We start from the raw sequence: 19,334 nt of genomic DNA, 5'->3' as shown, positions 1-19,334 counted from the left end.
CACATAACTAATGAGGAAGTATTGAATCGGATTGGGAAGAAGAGAAGTTTGTGGCACAACTTGACCAGAAGAAGGGATCGGTTGGTAGGACATGTTCTGAGGCATCAAGGGATCACCAATTTGGTATTGGAGGGCAGCGTGGAGGGTAAAAATCGTAGAGGGAGACCAAGAGATGAATACACTAAGCAGATTCAGAAGGATGTAGGTTGCAGTAGGTACTGGGAGATGAAAAGGCTTGCACAGGATAGAGTAGCATGGAGAGCTGCATCAAACCAGTCTCAGGACTGAAGACCACAACAACAACAACATGTCTGCCTGATTCAGTTTTTTAGTTTTTATCTAGGTATAATTAGTGATATCACCTGCATTAAAGATTTGTCTCTGATTTCATTTTGCATTTTCCCAAATCATTACTGAGAAATGCTGTGCCACCTTGGAAATAGAGTAAATTCATTGAATAAAGTGACCTGACTGTTAACACTACAGTGGTACTAAATTTGTATTTGTACACTTCACTTTAGTTTAATTTGTCCAAGATCACAAACTAGGTGTTTCTGTTTTGAGGAATTTGCTTTAAAATGAGTGGGGCTGTGTGTTATCAAAGCATGAATTTATTTTGAGGAGTCTGTTAGTGTCAATATAGTACATAAGACAAACTAGATATCATTATAAAACTATTTCATGAAAATAAAATTTGAAAATTATCATTTATTGTAATATATATAAATATTTCTTTCTTGTGAATAACAATAGTTGTTAGAAGAAGAAGAAGTTATTAAGAAAACATAAATAAACAAGATCAACATCCCAATGTTTTGTATCCAGGGACTCTTACATAACCATCATAGAAAACAGCCACATCATTTGCTGTGTTGAGAGCCAATGCTAAAAGCTTCTCTGCTGCCAGAGGATGCCAAACACCAAACGTACATGAAAGGTCTTCAGCTACATCCCAGTAATGACATCGTTTTGTCAGTCGCACAGAGGGCACATATTCAAACAGATCAACATATGCACAATGTGGAAGCAATAGTGCAAGTCCTGCAAAGCAAATATATAAGACAGAAAGCTACTTTCATAAAAGACAAGAAATTCAAGTATTTAAGTGTAACAGACGGACTGGAAATGAATCACAGAGCATTTAACTATGATGTACTACCTTTGGCATGACAAACAAAAAGAATATCATTGCAAAAGTCTTGAATTTTGAGTTTTCTTGAAAACATTTAACATTATGTCCTTATTTTCTTTCCACACATTTAGGGCAAAAAATATATATTGATTGTACTCTGCTTACAGTATAATCATTTCAGCATGACCATTTTCATAGTTAGAAGTTATAGCTCAAGAAGTTTCCTTTGGTGCCAACAAAGGACATAAAGGCTATGAGAACGCAGAAATGGAAGTTTTTATTACATATAATTTTTTTCTTTTGATGCCACTTGATCAAGACCAGATAAAGAGATAGAGTTTTATAAAATGAAAGTGATAACAAGTGAATATGTGTGTAACACTTACGGAACCAGGAAATAAGAAGAACCAGAAACAAATGGAGAAAATGTCCCAGCATGAAATGCACGATGTAAGAATAAATAAACTAATATTGTAATGTAACATACTACGTGGAATGTAAAATATTATGTAAGAAAATCCAGACACTCACAATATAGAGAAAGCACTGAGCACTGAGTAGTGTCAGGAGAATGTAGCTTTGTTAAGTCCATATGACAAAACATTAATCATCCCATTCAAAGGACACAATGGTCAATTTAGAGCACTGTAGATGGTGCAAAACTGCTAGCAGGTTGTGAGATCCTCAATAGCTGACATAGGTCGTGGCAGTGAAGTAATGTGTATGTGGCAGTCAATTGTATGGAGTCAGTGCAGTAAGGTGGGTCAGCATGGCGATGGGACGGAGTCACAGGAAGGAGATATCATGCCCATTACCACATCATGAATGAAGTTGTCTGGTATATTGCTGTATCAACTGCATGACATGTCTACAAGAAGCAGTGTAACATTCACAGACATGTATCACAGCATGAGGAGTGTGGTTGTAAAAAGATACTAACTGTGTTGGTGCCACTTTACATTACCATGAAAGCCAAGTAGTTAGCACAACTTTACTGTCAGCTGCTATGGCACTGTTTCTCACACATGCCCGCTGATGGGACCATGCCAGACTCCAGCATATAAGTCAGTGACAGACTGGCCTGATTCTTACCTATGTGTGTCATGATGCCAGCAATGGAGTGCATGTTGAGTATTATCTTTTTGGCTTGAGCATTATTTTGTGTACTCTATCCGTATTGTGCAGAATTCTAATACAGCTTGGATTGTACTTTGCTTTGAAACAGACTTAACACTGTTTCTGAATAGCATCTTATATATATATATATATATATATATATATATATATATATATATATATAAAAAGAAAGATGATGAAACTTACCAAACAAAAGCGCTGGCAGGTCGATAGACACACAAACAAACACAAACATACACACAAAATTCTAGCTTTCGCAACCAATGGTTGCCTCGTCAGGAAAGAGGGAAGGAGAAGGAAAGACAAAAGGATATGGGTTTTAAGGGAGAGGGTAAGGAGTCATTCCAATCCCGGGAGCGGAAAGACTTACCTTAGGGGGAAAAAAGGACAGGTATACACTCGCACACACACACATATCCATCCACACATACACAGACACAAGCAGACATTTGTAAAGGCAAAGAGTTTGGGCAGAGATGTCAGTCGGGGCGGATGTACAGAGGCAAAGATGAAGTTGAAAGACAGGTGAGGTATGAGCGGCGGCAAATTGAAATTAGAAATTAGCGGAGATTGAGGCCTGGCGGATAGCGAGAAGAAAGGATATGCTGAAGGGCAAGTTCCCATCTCCGGAGTTCTGACAGGTTGGTGTTAGTGGGAAGTATCCAGATAACCCGGACGGTGTAACACTGTGCCAAGATGTGCTGGCCGTGCACCAAGGCATGTTTAGCCACAGGGTGATCCTCATTACCAACAAACACTGTCTGCCTGTGTCCATTCATGCGAATGGACAGTTTGTTGCTGGTCATTCCCACATAGAACGCTTCACAGTGTAGGCAGGTCAGTTGGTAAATCACGTGGGTGCTTTCACACGTGGCTCTGCCTTTGATCGTGTACACCTTCCGGGTTACAGGACTGGAATAGGTGGTGGTGGGAGGGTGCATGGGACAGGTTTTACACCGGGGGCAGTTACAGGGGTAGGAGCCAGAGGGTAGGGAAGGTGGTTTGGGGATTTCATAGGGATGAACTAAGAGGTTGCGAAGAATCTGATCCAGTCCCGGAAAGTATCCTGTCACAAGTGGGGCACTTTTGGGGTTCTTCTGTGGAAGGTTCCGGGTTTGAGGAGATGAGGATGTGGCTCTGGTTATTTGCTTCTGTACCAGGTCGGGAGGGTAGTTACGGGATGCAAAAGCTGTTTTCAGGTTGTTGGTGTAATGGTTCAAGGATTCCGGACTGGAGCAGATTCGTTTGCCACGAAGACCTAGGCTGTAGGGAAGGGACCGTTTGATGTGGAATGGGTGGCAGCTGTCATAATGGAGGTACTGTTGCTTGTTGGTGGGTTTAATGTGGACGGACGTGTGAAGCTGGCCATTGGACAGGTGGAGGTCAACGTCAAGGAAAGTGGCATGGGATATGGAGTAGGACCAGGTGAATCTGATGGAACCCACCCTAGGGGGAAAAAAGGACAGGTATACACTCGCACACACACACATATCCATCCACACATACACAGACACAAGCAGACATTTGTAAAGGTAAAGAGTTTGGGCAGAGATGTCAGTCGGGGCGGATGTACAGAGGCAAAGATGAAGTTGAAAGACAGGTGAGGTATGAGCGGCGGCAAATTGAAATTAGAAATTAGCGGAGATTGAGGCCTGGCGGATAGCGAGAAGAAAGGATATGCTGGGGTCTTTCCGCTCCCGGGATTGGAATGACTCCTTGCCCTCTCCCTTGGAACCCATATCCTTTTGTCTTTCCTTCTCCTTCCCTCTTTCCTGACGAGGCAACCATTGGTTGCGAAAGCTGGAATTTTGTGTGTGTGCTTGTGTTTGTTTGTGTGTCTGTCGACCTGCCAGCGCTTTTGTTTGGTAAGTTTCATCATCTTTCTTTTTATATATATATATATATATATATATATCTAAAAAGAATATATATATATATATATATATATATATATATATATAAGCTCACGATGAATAGCTGCTGCAGAATATCCTTTGGCTGTAAAAAACCTTATGACAGCACGCACTTCACATTTGGCGAGGTTTTCTATTGCAGCACACATTTCAGACTGCCACAAAAACTAAACTAGCGCAGGTACGACGTTCACTCGACCACAGCTTGATGCCGACTGACCTGTTGAGTGCGTGAATGCACAGATGGCGTCGCTACTCCCCCCACAACCCGCACTGTGACCAATCGGAGGTTACTTTCTGAACCACCCTCGTATATAGCTGGTATTGTTGCTCATTAAATGGTGGAAAGGTTGTAAGTGAGAGTGGCGTGGGAGGCATTCCTGTTACAGTCACTAACACATGCATTGACTATTATATAAATGTCACTAAGTCCTGATAAGTCGGCACAGTTTGCATTAGGAGCTTTTGGAATTCTTCCATTGTTGAGTAACTCACACTCTCTCCTAATTACAAAAATTTTCAGAATCCATTTTACAAGCATCACAAATCTCATCCTTGTTGCCACCTTTGTAAACAAAGGTGATCTCCATGTACTACCAACAGAATTTATTCATAACAATATATATATATTAAGTACGTGAACCCTGAGACAAAAGAACAATCAAAGATGTGGGCACATTCAAATTCGCCTACCAAACCAAGAAAAGCCTCGCAAGATTTTTCTGCCAGAAAACTGATGGCAACGGTGTTTTGGGATGCCAAAGGGGTGTTGTTGGTTGAATTCATGGAACGTGGTACGACCATTAATCAAGACGTATACTGTGAAACAATAAAAAAGTTACGACGGGCTATACAGAACAAACGCCGTGGTATGCTGACTTCCGGTATCGTTTTTTTGCACGATAACGCCCTTCCTCACTCTGCTCGCAGAACAACGGCCCTTCTTGAGTCCTTCAAGTGGGACGTTATCAACCATCCACATTACAGCCCAGACCTGGCGCCAAGTGATTATCACCTCTTCATGCATTTGAAGAAATGGCTCGGGTCACAGCGGTTTAATGACGACGAAGAGCTCAAAGATGCGGTCACAGGCTGGCTCCAGGCACAAGCGGGTGATTTTTATGCAGAAGGAATTTCAAAGCTTGTGAAGAGATACGATAAGTGCCTCAATCGCTATGGAGACTATGTAGAAAAATAGTGCAAAGATGTAGTTGTAAGATGTATATATTAAAATATTTTTATTTAACTTGGTGTATTTTTTTAAATCAACCGGAGGTTACTTTCTGAACGGCCCTCGTATTTTGGCTTGACAAGTTTCTGATACAGAAAGACAAAAGTCTATGTTCTTGTCAGGAAATCATGAACTATATCAGCTTATACAAAAGCTACAGCCGTTAATAAATCTGTCAGAACTTGAGTTACCTAGATTGTTTCCTCTATTGCAAGAACATTTTTCAATGAAGAAACATTTTATTGCAACCAGGTTAAAATTTGGCAGTGAAAAAAGTGCCCCTATCACTTTTATGCAGACTGGGCCACTGACCTACAGAGGTAAAGGAGGGATGGCAATTCAAATGTTTGTGCACGTAGAATTATGCAGACACTCTAATTAGGGGCATTATAGTGCATCTTATTTCCAATGCAGAAGTGAAGGATCACATACTGCAGGAATGAGATCCATCTTGTATGGAAGTTATGTGGGTAGCTCAAGCCTATGAAACTGCCCACACAGCCCACAATTTGTTTATGGAGGAAGGAGACAGCACAGCGATATGCTCCATGGCACTGGTTATGTGGGACTACACGCCACCTCAGATGGGGTCCCAACCTGCTCCACAGTCCAGGTAGCATCAGCAGCTGAGCTGTTACCCAGCTGTAAACATTGTTCCTTCACCTTGCACACAAGATGTGCACGTATCGACATGTGACATGCCACATGTGTAAAGGAAAAGGACACTTGCAAGACATATGTCAAAGCAGGTTCTAAGCGTATATGTCCCAATCAACGGAAGTGTACCAAGTGAGTGATGACTCTGCAGAAGTGCAGATGTCTCAGGATGAAAGCTAGCAAGTGTACTTAGATGTGTTCATAGGTAAACACCCTGTGCAGTTACTTCTCAGCACCAGTGCTCTGTGACCTTGCTAGACCAGTCAACTTACTTAAGTTTCAGATTGCTGCCCTTGAAGGCAGCTGAAACAAACCTACGGATGGACCTATGGTTACTATCAGATGCCCTTGCTAGGAAAATTTAGTTACAACAAAGAAAATTTCCTTTTGGCAGATGATCTCATTTATGGGATAGACACTTCCCATATTCTTGGATTTACAGTTCGTGAAGAAGCAAAAGGACTAAAATGCAACCTGCACCTTGCTTCAGGCAACCCCTCCTGGCAGATTTTTGTTTCAACTTCTCGGGCAGGACTCAGACTAAATGAAGATTTTATCACAGTCACCATTCGTGTGGATATGATGCCTCACACTGCATCTGATATGCACTCTGGTATTCTGGTAACTTATAGGGCCAACCTGACTGAAGGTCACAGCCCTGCACTGCCAGTACTTCATGACTGCCCATCACTGCACCCTCTTGGACACTTTGCATCTACTTCTGGAGCATGTCTTTGCCAAGTGACCTCCCCTCCAGGTGGGCTCTTTGGTACAGGCTCCTCAGCTAGGACTCAACCCAATGTGGATTAGTGGCACAAACTCTGCCCACAGTGGGCCTGTGTTGTATGCCATGGGATCCATCCATGCACTTCTATAGCAATCATTAATACAAAGGCAGTTTTTGTTACAATAAGATTCTTTCAAAACATGTTGGAGTGAGCAACCAGTCACATTATTTCTATGAATCATTAAGTCATGACAGGAAGTATACCAGATGTGAGCTTTGTTCCATGGCTGGCTCAACACCCTCAGACTTGATATGACTGTGAAGGTCAATAGATATCCTCAATGGTCAAAACTGGGTATGTATATGTCAAAGTGATGTAATGAAGAGGTTTCACCATAGTGAACCTAACATCATCTTTTCTGTGACAGTCATGCAGTAGAAAGAGTTATGGATCTTGCTTAGTGTAACTGATGTAAGATTGTGCCTATATTGAAGTCTTATACATCTAAACTAATGTTTCTGGTTGCAGCAAATGACATGTCAATTTGGTTATTCAAGAAAACATAGTAATAACTCAACATGAGTAAATAATTAGTTCTCAGTCTTCTCAAGAAACCAACTTGGACCTATAAAATGAAAAGTTTGGATAAATTATTACAGCCCCTAGATGACAACTAAAGGGTAGATGAGTATTTATCGACTCTTTCCAGTAACATTCTCTTAATGGAACCCATTTATCCTTTAAGGTTGGTGATGATTCACTATGATTGTATGCTAGAATTCTTGTCAATTATTGTTAGTCTTACCATTGTATGAGGGTGTTATGCTAATATTTGGGTTCATCAGCTGGTACCTGATAATCACATTCTGAAGTACTAATTATTATTGCATTTTTCAGCAGAAAATGTCATTTCCAAGATGCATAGGTGGCAAATGCAGAAGAAAGAGGAGGCACTTGAAACCTGAAAATTTCTGAAAAAACTGAGAACAGGTCCCACTGTCAGAAACAGCTGCTGAACTGGACTGCATCACATGGAGATAAGTATAGTATCACGTTTATAGAACAGTGTGGTGTCTTTCAAGCACTTTATTTTTCATTATTTTGTGTGTGTAAAACAAAAGGGAGCACAAACATGGCAAAAACAGAAGATGAAATAAAATCAGGATGTAGATGTTGTGTTAAATCTGTTAAATCAGTCCATGGCAAGTTAGAAGTGGTAAAGGATCTTAACTTTGCAGAACTGATTGAAATACTTTCCACACATATGAAAGAAAATAATGAGAGTTGGAATCAGAAATGAAACTTAACAATGATGAAACTAGTAAAAAATTACAAAACAATAAGAAACAGCTTGAGGCTTTCAAACTAGAAAACAACAAAAAGTTTCAATTTATAAGATGGAAATAAGTGATCAATTACAGGTGAAGCCAATGGACAGTTTATGGTGTTCAGGGAGGAAAGTAGAGAAATCCTTGGTGAAACTGAAGGTAAAATTGAAGTAAATACTACTCAAATGGAACAGCTAAAAGTCTTTGTTGAGACTGATCTATAGGGAATGGATAACATTGAAAACAGGATTCTTAACTTAGAAATTGAGTTTATGCAAGAAAGTAGTAAATGTGAACAGAAGTTCAAGGAGACTGGATCTGTTATTAAAAACGAAGATAATAAAATAAAAACAGCCTTGCACAAAATATATTAGCAAATGAAATGAACCGTGGTGGTATCTTAGATCATGCAGACTTTCTCCACTCTAAAGGCAACTTTAACTTTATGAGTGGTACGACAGACAGTTTAAAAATTAAATTCATTAAAATATTTCTTGATGGAGAAGTTTTATATTGGGCAATCCAAACCTTTAATCAGTGGGTAACACTTGCTGAGTTTGAAAATGTCATTTTAAATAAGTTTTGATCATATTCTGAACAAGGCAGAATTAAAAGCAAGTTTTTAAATGGAACAAACTACAGGGTAGGAAATGGGGATATGAAAAACTTTTTCAAAATCTAATTGAAGAGATTAGTACATTTAGACAGCCTTTTAATGAAATGACACTAATTGAGCCACTGAAAAGGAGATTGCTTGAGAACTTACAATGGAATTTAATTGATGAAATGGATGATTCAATGCATCAATTTTTAAAAATGTGTTGACAAGTTAGGTAGGATTTTGGAGAGTGTTAATAGACAAAACTTCAGTCAGAGAAATCATCAATATGCGGGATGAAATCAAAACTCAATATGGAAATTTTAGAAATGAACATCACAACAGTAGAATGAGAAGTGATTGTACTGGAAATGGTAGAGACAGAAATTGGAGAGGCAATTCTGACAATAGGAACAATGGATGGAAAAGGACAACTAAAGTGCAAACACAAAAAATACCTGTTAACAGGGGAAAACAAGCAATAAACTGAGGATTGTTCCAATGAGGCCCATAAGTTTTGGGTAAGGGGATCAAATATTAATCAGACCAATGAATTTTGTTGGGATGTTAAAAGTAATTACAGTCAGATGACACAAAAACATATCGACAATACTTTACACCAAGTGAATAGATTCGAGTTTAACAGTGAATTTTGCTATACCATGAGAAAGAATGATCTGTTACAGAATGACAATAGGCAAAAGGATGTTAGAAACTTGGGTCTGGATACAGAAGTAGTTGCAGACAGTTACAGTTTGGTTGAAAGTGACTTCAAAGTAATGAAGTGGGAAGAAGTGGAAATAAGAATAATGTTGATCCTGAATTTGGGGGGAGGGGGGCAAGGTTGTTTAATGAAGAAGGATGTGATGTAGTGATTACTAATGCTGTTATGCATAATACTGATGATTAGACACTGGGAGCTGAGCAGGCTGAAAACAACATTACTGATTATAATACAAATAAGGAAACTAATATAAATAGTGGTGATAAAGGTTCTGAAGCTGCTACTGACGTTTATATTGAAATAAATTAGGAATAAGCAGTCACCAACAATCAGTCTATCCCTCTCATCCCGTTTGGTAAGTCTCCCTCAACCAGGATTCCAGATGGCTTTCCCAAACTTTACCCCTTTTCTTAAACATCACCAGTCCTTTCCCTTCATCCCTCTTCTTTCCCCTTCAACCCTTCTGCCAGAAGAAGGAGCCACTAGCTCTGAAAGCTAGCAGACTGTCATATCTTTTTATATGTGTGCTCTCCTGCTGCCACTTGGTGAGTAGATTTGTTATCTATCCAATTACTTACATGAAGAAATAGTAAAGTTAGATGGTGAAGATGAAGTTTCAAATGAGGATAGGGTTAGTGATCCATTTGTATCTCATAGACCATTGTTGCCCATTGGAGTAAGCAAATCACCGAACATTACAAATGGTCATGATGCTTTGGGCAATTAAGTTTTTTATGTGTGTGGAGGGGAAGGGAGAGACATTTTTAACATTATTCTGAAATTACTGTGGGAAAACAAATTTGAAAGATTTTGGGACAAACTTGGGGAAATTTGTGAATCTTTTAAAGGAAAGGGGTGTAACAACAGATTTATTGTTTTGTAACCAACTTATTTCAGAGGAAAACACATGCATCAGAGACCCTGGTGTATCCATCAATCTGTTAAAAACTGAAATGGAAACCTTAAGGGAAAAAGAGATAATAAAAGAAACAAGTTTTAAAGGAACTGAAAATGATTTGTTGTATGAAGATTCTGAAAGAAGAATCGCTTCCCAGATAGAAGTTACTCCAAAAGTTGTATATGGATTAATTATCATATTTTTTGTCTCTTCCACATTCCCAGCAGAGTGATATGTCTCTGCTAATTTCAACATGTCATTAACAGCCTAAAATGATCCAGAGTGGTAAAATTTGAATGATTGCTTTATTGTTTATAAGTGTTTGTAGATGTTCACCTTTATATATTTTATTGAACTGCTCAAGTGTAACATAATTTTGTCAATACTTACACTATGAATTCAGATCAAAATTTTTGTGTAATGATTATTTAGATTACTTGTAATGATGTATGTTGAAATCGTTTATTAGAAAGTAGGAAGGAAGAAGGCTGTTGAAAAGTCAAGAGCAATGGAAAAAGGTTTTGCTGATTTTCAATATGGGTTTACCTTTTCAATTTACTAAGCAGTACCCTATGATAGGAGGAAATCCTTATGTAAAAATTTTATTACTTTTTCTGAAATGATGTAAAAGTCCATAGAATTGTCAGACCTGACTGTTACCTAGCCCTCTCTTTAAATGAGACAAAGGCTAATTTTGTGATAGCAGAACACCGCTGTTGGGTTGGAATAGCTGGGTAAAAATTGATTGTAGCTAGTTGTATAAGCTATCGTTTTATCCTTCAATGTGAAACACTATTGAAGATTGTATAGAGTATATATCTTGGGCAAATTCTCTTTTCTTCCCAGAATGAAACTTCTGTGGTAGCTGCACATAGTAATTTTTTTAAAACTTAGTCTTACTTACATAGTATGACACTGTATGTAGTGGAGAGAAGGTGTTGTAATTACAACAATAACTAATCACTCGCACTCCTGTTGCTTACTATGAATACTTTCATTCTCGCACGTACACACAATGTGTGTAGCATAGACTGCGTACTACAGAGAACTGATCTGGCAAGGATACAGTTGTTCTTGCTGCAATAGGGCAGTGTAGAAGTGTGTAACTCTAATACGAGAAAAAGTTACAGTTATGTGCTAAAAAAAGGAGTTTGCGAGAATTGTAACGTTGAAATAACAAATTTAAGAGAACGAGTTTCAGGTCTACAATTCTTAGTCAACACTTTAAGAAGCAAAATCACCACACTCAAGAATGAGAATCGGGAACTACGGTCGAAGAACAAATCAAGCGAGTCGCACCTGATGAAAGGCACAAATCGTCCAAGTGGACAGAAGTGAGACTCAAAAGTAGGACTTTAGCTGGAAAAATAAAAACGAAATTTGCAACAGCAGTTACATTTATGTATAAAAACAAATACAATGTTCTACAGTCCAATGACAGTGTTAAAGACAGTGTAAATGATCCAGACCATTCAAAAGACAATGCGCTGAAAATGAATAATCACTCTGGGAAAAAGGTTGATAAACGGGGAACAACGGGCAAAAATAACTGTGTGCTTTTTCTAACAGACAGCCATGGCAGGAATTTATCAAGTATGTTTCGAGAAATAAATTGAGACTTAGTAGTGACCAGTGTTGTTAAATCTGGAGCAGGAACTAAACACTTTTTAGACCCTTGCATTCAAACAAAATCCACGCAAGAAAATGACTTTGCATATGCGTAATGGGATCAAATGATGTTGTGAAAAATGAAGCAGATGTCTCCGTAAAAGTGCTTCAGAACTTTCTCAAAAAAAATAAATCAAGGAATACAGTTGCTGCTACAGTGACTCATAGGCACGATCTAATCTATAGTTCATGCGTTAATAAAGAAATTCGAAGAACGAATATTAAAATAATGAAACTGTGCTCTGAATACGCAAATTGTGCTGTGGTCGATATAAGTAAACTGCAGCGTAACCTTCACACCAGACATGGGCACCACCTAAACTATGAAGGGTTAAAGTTTGTGTGCAAACGTGTCAATGAAATAATTACAGAAAGACTCACACAGAATAAAACAATCTACGAAAGTAGCGGTTTGAGTAATACCTGGAATGTACATCATTTTTAGTATAAAAGTCTGTGAATTGGTGGGTAATAAACCTCCTGTACTTGAACTAGGTGTTAGAAGTGACATTCGAATGAGAGAGTGTTCACAGACAATAAACAATAAAGATAAATCTGTTACTGTGATGCAAACAAACATTTGCTGCATTAGGAACAAAGTATTACAATTAGAACATTTTTGCAGTATTGAAAACGTTGATGTTGTTTGTATCTCAGAACATTAGTTGACAGAAGATCAAGTACAATATTTTGTTCCTCAAGGGTATGCTGTTGGAGACATTATCTGTAGAAGTGAAAGAAGAATGGAGGTGTCCTAATATTTGTTAAAGATAGTACAATGTTTACTAAAATAGATGTTAGCTCTTACTGTGCAGAACTAGATGGAGAATTTAGCTGTGTAAGACTAAACATAGAGAATACTATAATTGTTAACTTATATAGATCACCAGGAGGAGATGTAAATACATTTTTCGAAAGATTTGAGCTGCTTATGAGGAAAATACTAAAATCTAATATAAAACTAATTATCTGTGGCGATTTCAACATTGAAATGGCCAACAATGATGAACATGTTACTAGAACGTTTTTTAATATCTTAAGATCACTAAATTTACAATGTACAAATTACACACCAACACAGGATAAGGTGTGCTTAGATAATATTATAGTAAATTTTTCTAGAGATATGTATGGCATCAGACTTGCCAGTGGAGCCCTAGCTGATCATGAACCAGTGATTTTAACATTCTCCTGTGATCAGTTGCCCAAATCAGTCAGAATCAAGTCTAATGCCACATGGGTAAGAGGGCAGAAAGATGAATATATTAATTTATTTATTGACAGAATATCTGATGTTAACTGGGACTTTGTATACAACACACAACCTGAGAAGGGTGCTGGTGAAATGGTGTTTAACAACTTCCTGGAAATACTCGTAGAGTTATGGTACTCCTGCTCACCATTAATCAAAAGTAGCCCTAAGCATAAACAGAAAAACAAACAGCTAAAATGGTATACAGATGAGCTAGCTCTCACTAGGGAGGAGCTGCTCAGACTGTACAGAATATATAAAAATTCTTGTCAACAAGGACCTGAGCTAGATAATACTTCTTATAGAGCTTATCTAAAATGTAAAAAAATCTACAAAGACAAACTGTCCTTGGCCAAAAATCAAGCATGTGAAGATTACATTGAAAGTGCTCCCAACAAATGTAAAGCAGCATGGGATATCATCAACCAATATAATTCACCAACCCATACACAAGATGCAATGCTTGGTCCCAGAAGAAGTAAATAATTACTTCCTAACCTCAGTGAACGAGCTGAAAAACAAAATCAAGCAAAATGGCACTTGTGCACTAGATCATCTTAGTGCTGTGCCCCATAGGATGTATACTTTCCACTGGAATGTTGTCACCCCAGAGGATATTGTAAAAGCTGTGGCAAGATTCACCAACTCCAAAAGTATGGACTGTTATTGGTTTTCTTACTATGTAATGAAAAAAAAAAAATACGCCTTATCTGTCAACCTCTTTCTTTCATTTTTAATGTGTGTTTAGAATCTGGAGATTTCCCAGATGCACTCAAAACTGCTAAAGTGATACCAGTCTCTAAAAAGGTAGATAAACATCTGCCCCAAAACTATCGACCAGTTTCTATTGTCCCAATTTTCTCTAAAGTTTTTGAATATGTAATGTACAGTCAACTAAATAACTATTTTGATAAGCATGGTCTCCTCTCCAACAGACAGTTTGCATATCAACATGGTAAAAATACCACTACTGCTGTCACTGAAGTTGTTAACCAGGTGTTAACTGCATTCGAAAATAAGGATCTAGTATCAGTCATACTTTGTGATTTTAGCAAAGCCTCCGACTGCATACCATCTAACACCCTACTTGCAAAACTGGAATTTTATGGCATACACAAACCATCTTTGGATGTAATTGAATCATACTTAAGTAACGGGAGACAGTTTGTTTCAATTAAAAATAGATGCTGTTCACTGAAGGAAGTTCGGACTGGAGTGCCTCAGGGCTCGGTCCTAGGTCCTTTTCTGTTCATCATTGCAATTAATGACTTACCTTACCATGTAGGAGAAAATTCAATAGTGTGTTATGCAGATGATACAACATTGCTCAATACACACCATGACACAATAGAACTGCATCAGGCAACACAGGAAAAACTAGAACTAGTAATGGATTGGTTTTCTTCTAATGAACTCCTGTGTAATCCTGATAAAACACAAGAACTAATTCTGGGTTTAACTACAGCTGTTAAAGGCAAATCAATAAAATTGTTAGGATTCCACATTCATTCAAAATTAAACTGGGAGGAACACATTAGCCATATCTGCAAGAGAATAGCAAGAGTGCGTTATCTCATCTGGAGACTGACAGATGCAGTCACTGATGAGTATCTAAAGGTGGTATATTTTGGCCTCTTTCAGTCACACATTTCCTATGGCATATTGTTATGGGGACATTCTTGCTTTGTCAGTGAAATTCTGAAAATTCAAAAAAAAAGTAATCAGAATAATGAGCAAAGTTAAGCCCAAGGAACACTGCCACCCCCTCTTTATCAATCACATGATATTAACTGTTGTGAAACTATACATCTACACAGCACTGCTTTATGTCAAAAGCAACTTAAATGAGTTCGAGATCAGAGAGAACATACATCTCCACAGCACCAGAGGCAAACTGGACTTCGACATACCAAGACACAGACTCACAAAGACTGCAAACTCACAGAAAATAATGAGTTTAAAACTCTTCAATAAACTTCCAGCATCTGCCCGGTCACTGACCAGTAATATTTTCAAACATAAGGTTTATGATTGGTTACTCAAACACCCATTTTATAAGATAACAGAATATCTTGAAATAATCATTGACATTAGTATATAAGAATATTCCTAAAAGAAAAGGAATTAAATTGTAAAAACTTTACTGTAAAGTTATTGTTAATTATATATTTAATGTTCAGACCTATTCCACTGTAAGTGGTCAATGGTGAATAAACTGAATACTGAATACTGAATACTGATGTTATTGGGTGGCGGGTAGAGCCACAATATTTCTGCCCTAGAAGAGTGCATTTTAGTGGAACTCCTTTGAGGATTGTACGTAAAAAGTAAACTCTATAATCTTTTGCATATTTCTGAGTTTAGGAGATCTTCTGGAAGAAAGAGCATCAATTTCATGTTTTATTTTGAGAGTGAAGTTCCTTTGCTTCCATAATCAAAATAAATCTGTATACAAAGTATATTATCTTGGGTTTTATAAAATGTCAATTTAAAAAACAGTGCTCAACTTTTGTCACACAAAATAATAATGTCTAAGATTATTGCGAACACAAATTTAAGAAAATTGCAAACTGAACTGTGGCACAAAAGAAACAAGGGCTGCATTGCACCAGAAGTATGACTAAAGAAAAGGACTAATATGTCAATGAGGGGAACACATGAAGTGAAATGTAAGAAGTAAATTATTGAAAACAACTTATGCAAAAATAACATGTAGAACAGTGATAATTTACTTTTGACAATATTATGAAAAGTATAGTTGCTACTGACCATATAGCAGAGATGCCAAGTCACAGACAGACACAACAAAAAAGCTGTGAAACAAAGCTTTCAGCCACACAGGCTTTCATCAGAATTAGAAAATGTACACACACACATTCACTGGCCACAGTCTGGGGCCACCAAGGCCAGCTTTGTTTGACAGTCTTTTTGTTATTGCTATCTGCAACTCAGCAACTCCGCTATACGGTAGGAGCAACTGCCCTTTCTATAATATTGTCATTATTCCATCCTGGATTTTCCATTATTTGACAATATGCTTATATTACTTCATTATGAAATTAATTAATAGACATTATGTCATTTTCCTTAACATTTTCTTAAAGTCACTAGGCAAGTCACTTAATGTACAAAAAGATGTTTCTGACAACAACAAAAATAAAATAAAATGTAATATATGACATAACTAAGAACTAATTAATGCTTTACTAAACACTATGACATATGAAAAGATAGGAGTAATTTAATTTTGCAAAATATTATATCCTTGTTACTTTAAATTTGTGAAGAAGGGAGACATTACCTAAGAATCCTGAAGATGGTGGATTTTTTCTTATACGTACAGGAATGTGGCTCTGTATGTATTCCCATAGAAGCCACTGTGAGCGTGGATCCAGCAAGTGAAACACTGCATCTGGAAACTTTTCTCGATGTTTGAAGTATGGGGTGAAAACATCAAAATCAGGATTTTCATACCACTGTAATTTAGAAATAATCAACTATGAACAACTTCCTAGAAGCTGAAATGATTAATGAATAAATTTGCAGCTTGCACGACATAAAATTTCGTGACATAAGGGAGAAAATAAAAAAAAGGTAAATGTCCAAAATTGAAAATGTTAAAAGAAGAACACCATAAAGCAGGGCAACTTTGTTACTTAAGTATTTCATTTTGACAATAGCTTTTTGTTCTTAAATACTGTAAGTTGGATCAATGTTCAACCCTTAGCTATGCTGCAGTGTGTTCTTGCATAGTGCTGCAATTAGCGATGGAAGCAACAGGTATGTGCACTACACTTGAGATTGTCACAAAGCCATTTTGTCTGCAAGTGGAAAAAGTCTCTGAAAATTTCTTTGGATCTCTTTTCCACTGTCAATAACTTTGAAGAGCTCACTAACTGAAGGTAAGTTGTTACAAATAAGTTTCATCCACAGACCATTCTGTATAAAAGTTAAATTTCCTTCAGGCATTGGAGAGTGAAATAAGTTATTTCCATAGATTATAAGGGTAAGTTTGTGACTACACACATACCTGCAGAAACAAGTGTGACAATTCAAAATATAGATAACAAGTCTCATTAATGAAATTAGTGATATCTGTGAATGGTTTAGTAAAAAAAGAAAAAAATATTTTCCACATTTTAACTTCATTTCTAAAAATAATACACAGTTGCTCATAATATAGTATTAAATACATCACAACATTTTTTTGTTTCTCATACCACTGGAACATGTCTAATAGTTTGCACTACTTACCTTGCTTAAAATATATAGTGTTAAATGCAAGTGTTGTGACCTGCCCCTTTTTTCCCTCCCTCTCACAGTTCCACTGAACAGATGGGTAAATAGGTGTGTAGAAGTTTCATTTAATTACTTTTCTTAATGTAGTTTACCATTTTTCTTCATTTTTATTTTGTTTCAATCACAATAGGTGTACAATCATTTGTATTTTAAGAAAGTTAGAGAAATAAGTCTCACCAATTTGCCAGACTTTGTGACTAATGTTTTTCTGTGTATTGATGAAACAAAAATCATAAAACTGAGCAAATCTGTAACAAAGTTATAACTGTGTGCCATAACGAAACACTAAGTCAGCCCATCTTATGTTATGGATAAATTTAACCCTATTCTCCATGTCTTAGACTTCATGTCACAATTTTGTCCTGAGTTAGGTGGTTACTTTGTGACAATTAATATTCTATATTCTGAATACCCCATCATCATAGTCATTTGTTGCACATAAACAGGCCATTTAGGGCAGAAGACAAAAATATACAAATACTTAAACACAAAATATAACAAAATAATCATCCAGTCCATCAATCATAATGAAACAGAATTGTAACGTCATAAAAATTGATTACATATGTTTGCCCATTTACTTCTGTCACAGGCATCTTCAATCCTGGCTGTTGGATCTGTTTCTTTCAGGGTCACTAGAGTTCTGTCTTTCCACCTTGCCCACAGATGATCCGTTGGACATCTACCAGTTGGCTGATGTACTACTTCTTTGTTAGGGAGAGTATCAACTTCTGCTCAGAGAACATGTCTTCTCAAATGTGCTCTCAAAAGCATGGATCCACTCTTCTGTTGCCTGTGTACTTGCACATCTCACAACCATACATTATAACCAGTTGCACTAATTACATGTAGCTTGCTTTCCTGGGATACAATGCATGACATATGTAAGTGGTTTAAACTGTAGTACACTCAGGTCACATTTACTGTCCTTTTGTTGAATTTCTTTCTCTGTTCCATTTACAGGGTGTTTCAAAAATGACCGGTATATTTGAAACGGCAATAAAAACTAAACGAGCAGCGTTAGAAATACACCATTTGTTGCAATATGCTTGGGACAACAGTACATTTTCAGGCGGACAAACTTTCGAAATTACAGTAGTTACAATTTTCAACAACAGATGGCGCTGCAAGTGATGTGAAAGATATAGAAGACAATGCAGTCTGTGGGTGCGCCATTCTGTACGTCGTCTTTTTGCTGTAAGCGTGTGCTGTTCACAACGTGCAAGTGTGCTGTAGACAACATGGTTTATTCCTTAGAACAGAGGATTTTTCTGGTGTTGGAATTCCACCGCCTAGAACACAGTGTTGTTGCAACAAGACGAAGTTTTCAACAGAGGTTTAATGTAACCAAAGGACCGAAAAGCGATACAATAAAGGATCTGTTTGAAAAATTTCAACGGACTGGGAACGTGACGGATGAACGTGCTGGAAAGGTAGGGCGACCGCATATGGCAACCACAACGCGCAGCTAGTGCAGCAGGTGATCCAACAGCGGCCTCAGGTTTCCGTTCGCCGTGTTGCAGCTGCGGTCCAAATGACGCCAACGTCCACGTATCATCTCATGCGCCAGAGTTTACACCTCTATCCATACAAAATTCAAACGCGGCAACCCCTCAGTGCCGCTACCATTGCTGCACGAGAGACATTCACTAACGATATAGTGCACAGGATTGATGACGGCGATATGCATGTGGGCAGCATTTGGTTTACTGACGAAGCTTATTTTTACCTGGACGGCTTCGTCAATAAACAGAACTGGTGCACATGGG

The 19,334-nt window shown here is 37.7% G+C and overlaps 1 protein-coding gene across 1 annotated transcript in view; it reads right to left on the bottom strand.

The window, feature by feature from the left end:
• Window positions 1-210: 210 nt before the first annotated feature.
• LOC124776740 (beta-galactoside alpha-2,6-sialyltransferase 2) overlaps window positions 211-19,334 on the bottom strand; it is a 77,711-nt gene continuing 58,587 nt past the window's right edge. The window contains exons 3-4 of the mRNA XM_047251863.1: window positions 16,568-16,742; window positions 211-1,041 (exon numbers count right to left, since the gene is read on the bottom strand). Coding sequence (XP_047107819.1) covers window positions 800-1,041; window positions 16,568-16,742 — 417 coding nt within the window. The 3' untranslated portion in view covers window positions 211-799. The remainder of the gene's footprint in view (window positions 1,042-16,567; window positions 16,743-19,334) is intronic.

This window comes from Schistocerca piceifrons, chromosome 2, assembly GCF_021461385.2.
Source record: "Schistocerca piceifrons isolate TAMUIC-IGC-003096 chromosome 2, iqSchPice1.1, whole genome shotgun sequence".
NCBI lineage: Eukaryota > Metazoa > Arthropoda > Insecta > Orthoptera > Acrididae > Schistocerca > Schistocerca piceifrons.
Note: the sequence above shows the minus strand (reverse complement) of the source record. Positions and strands in the feature narration are given on the sequence as shown.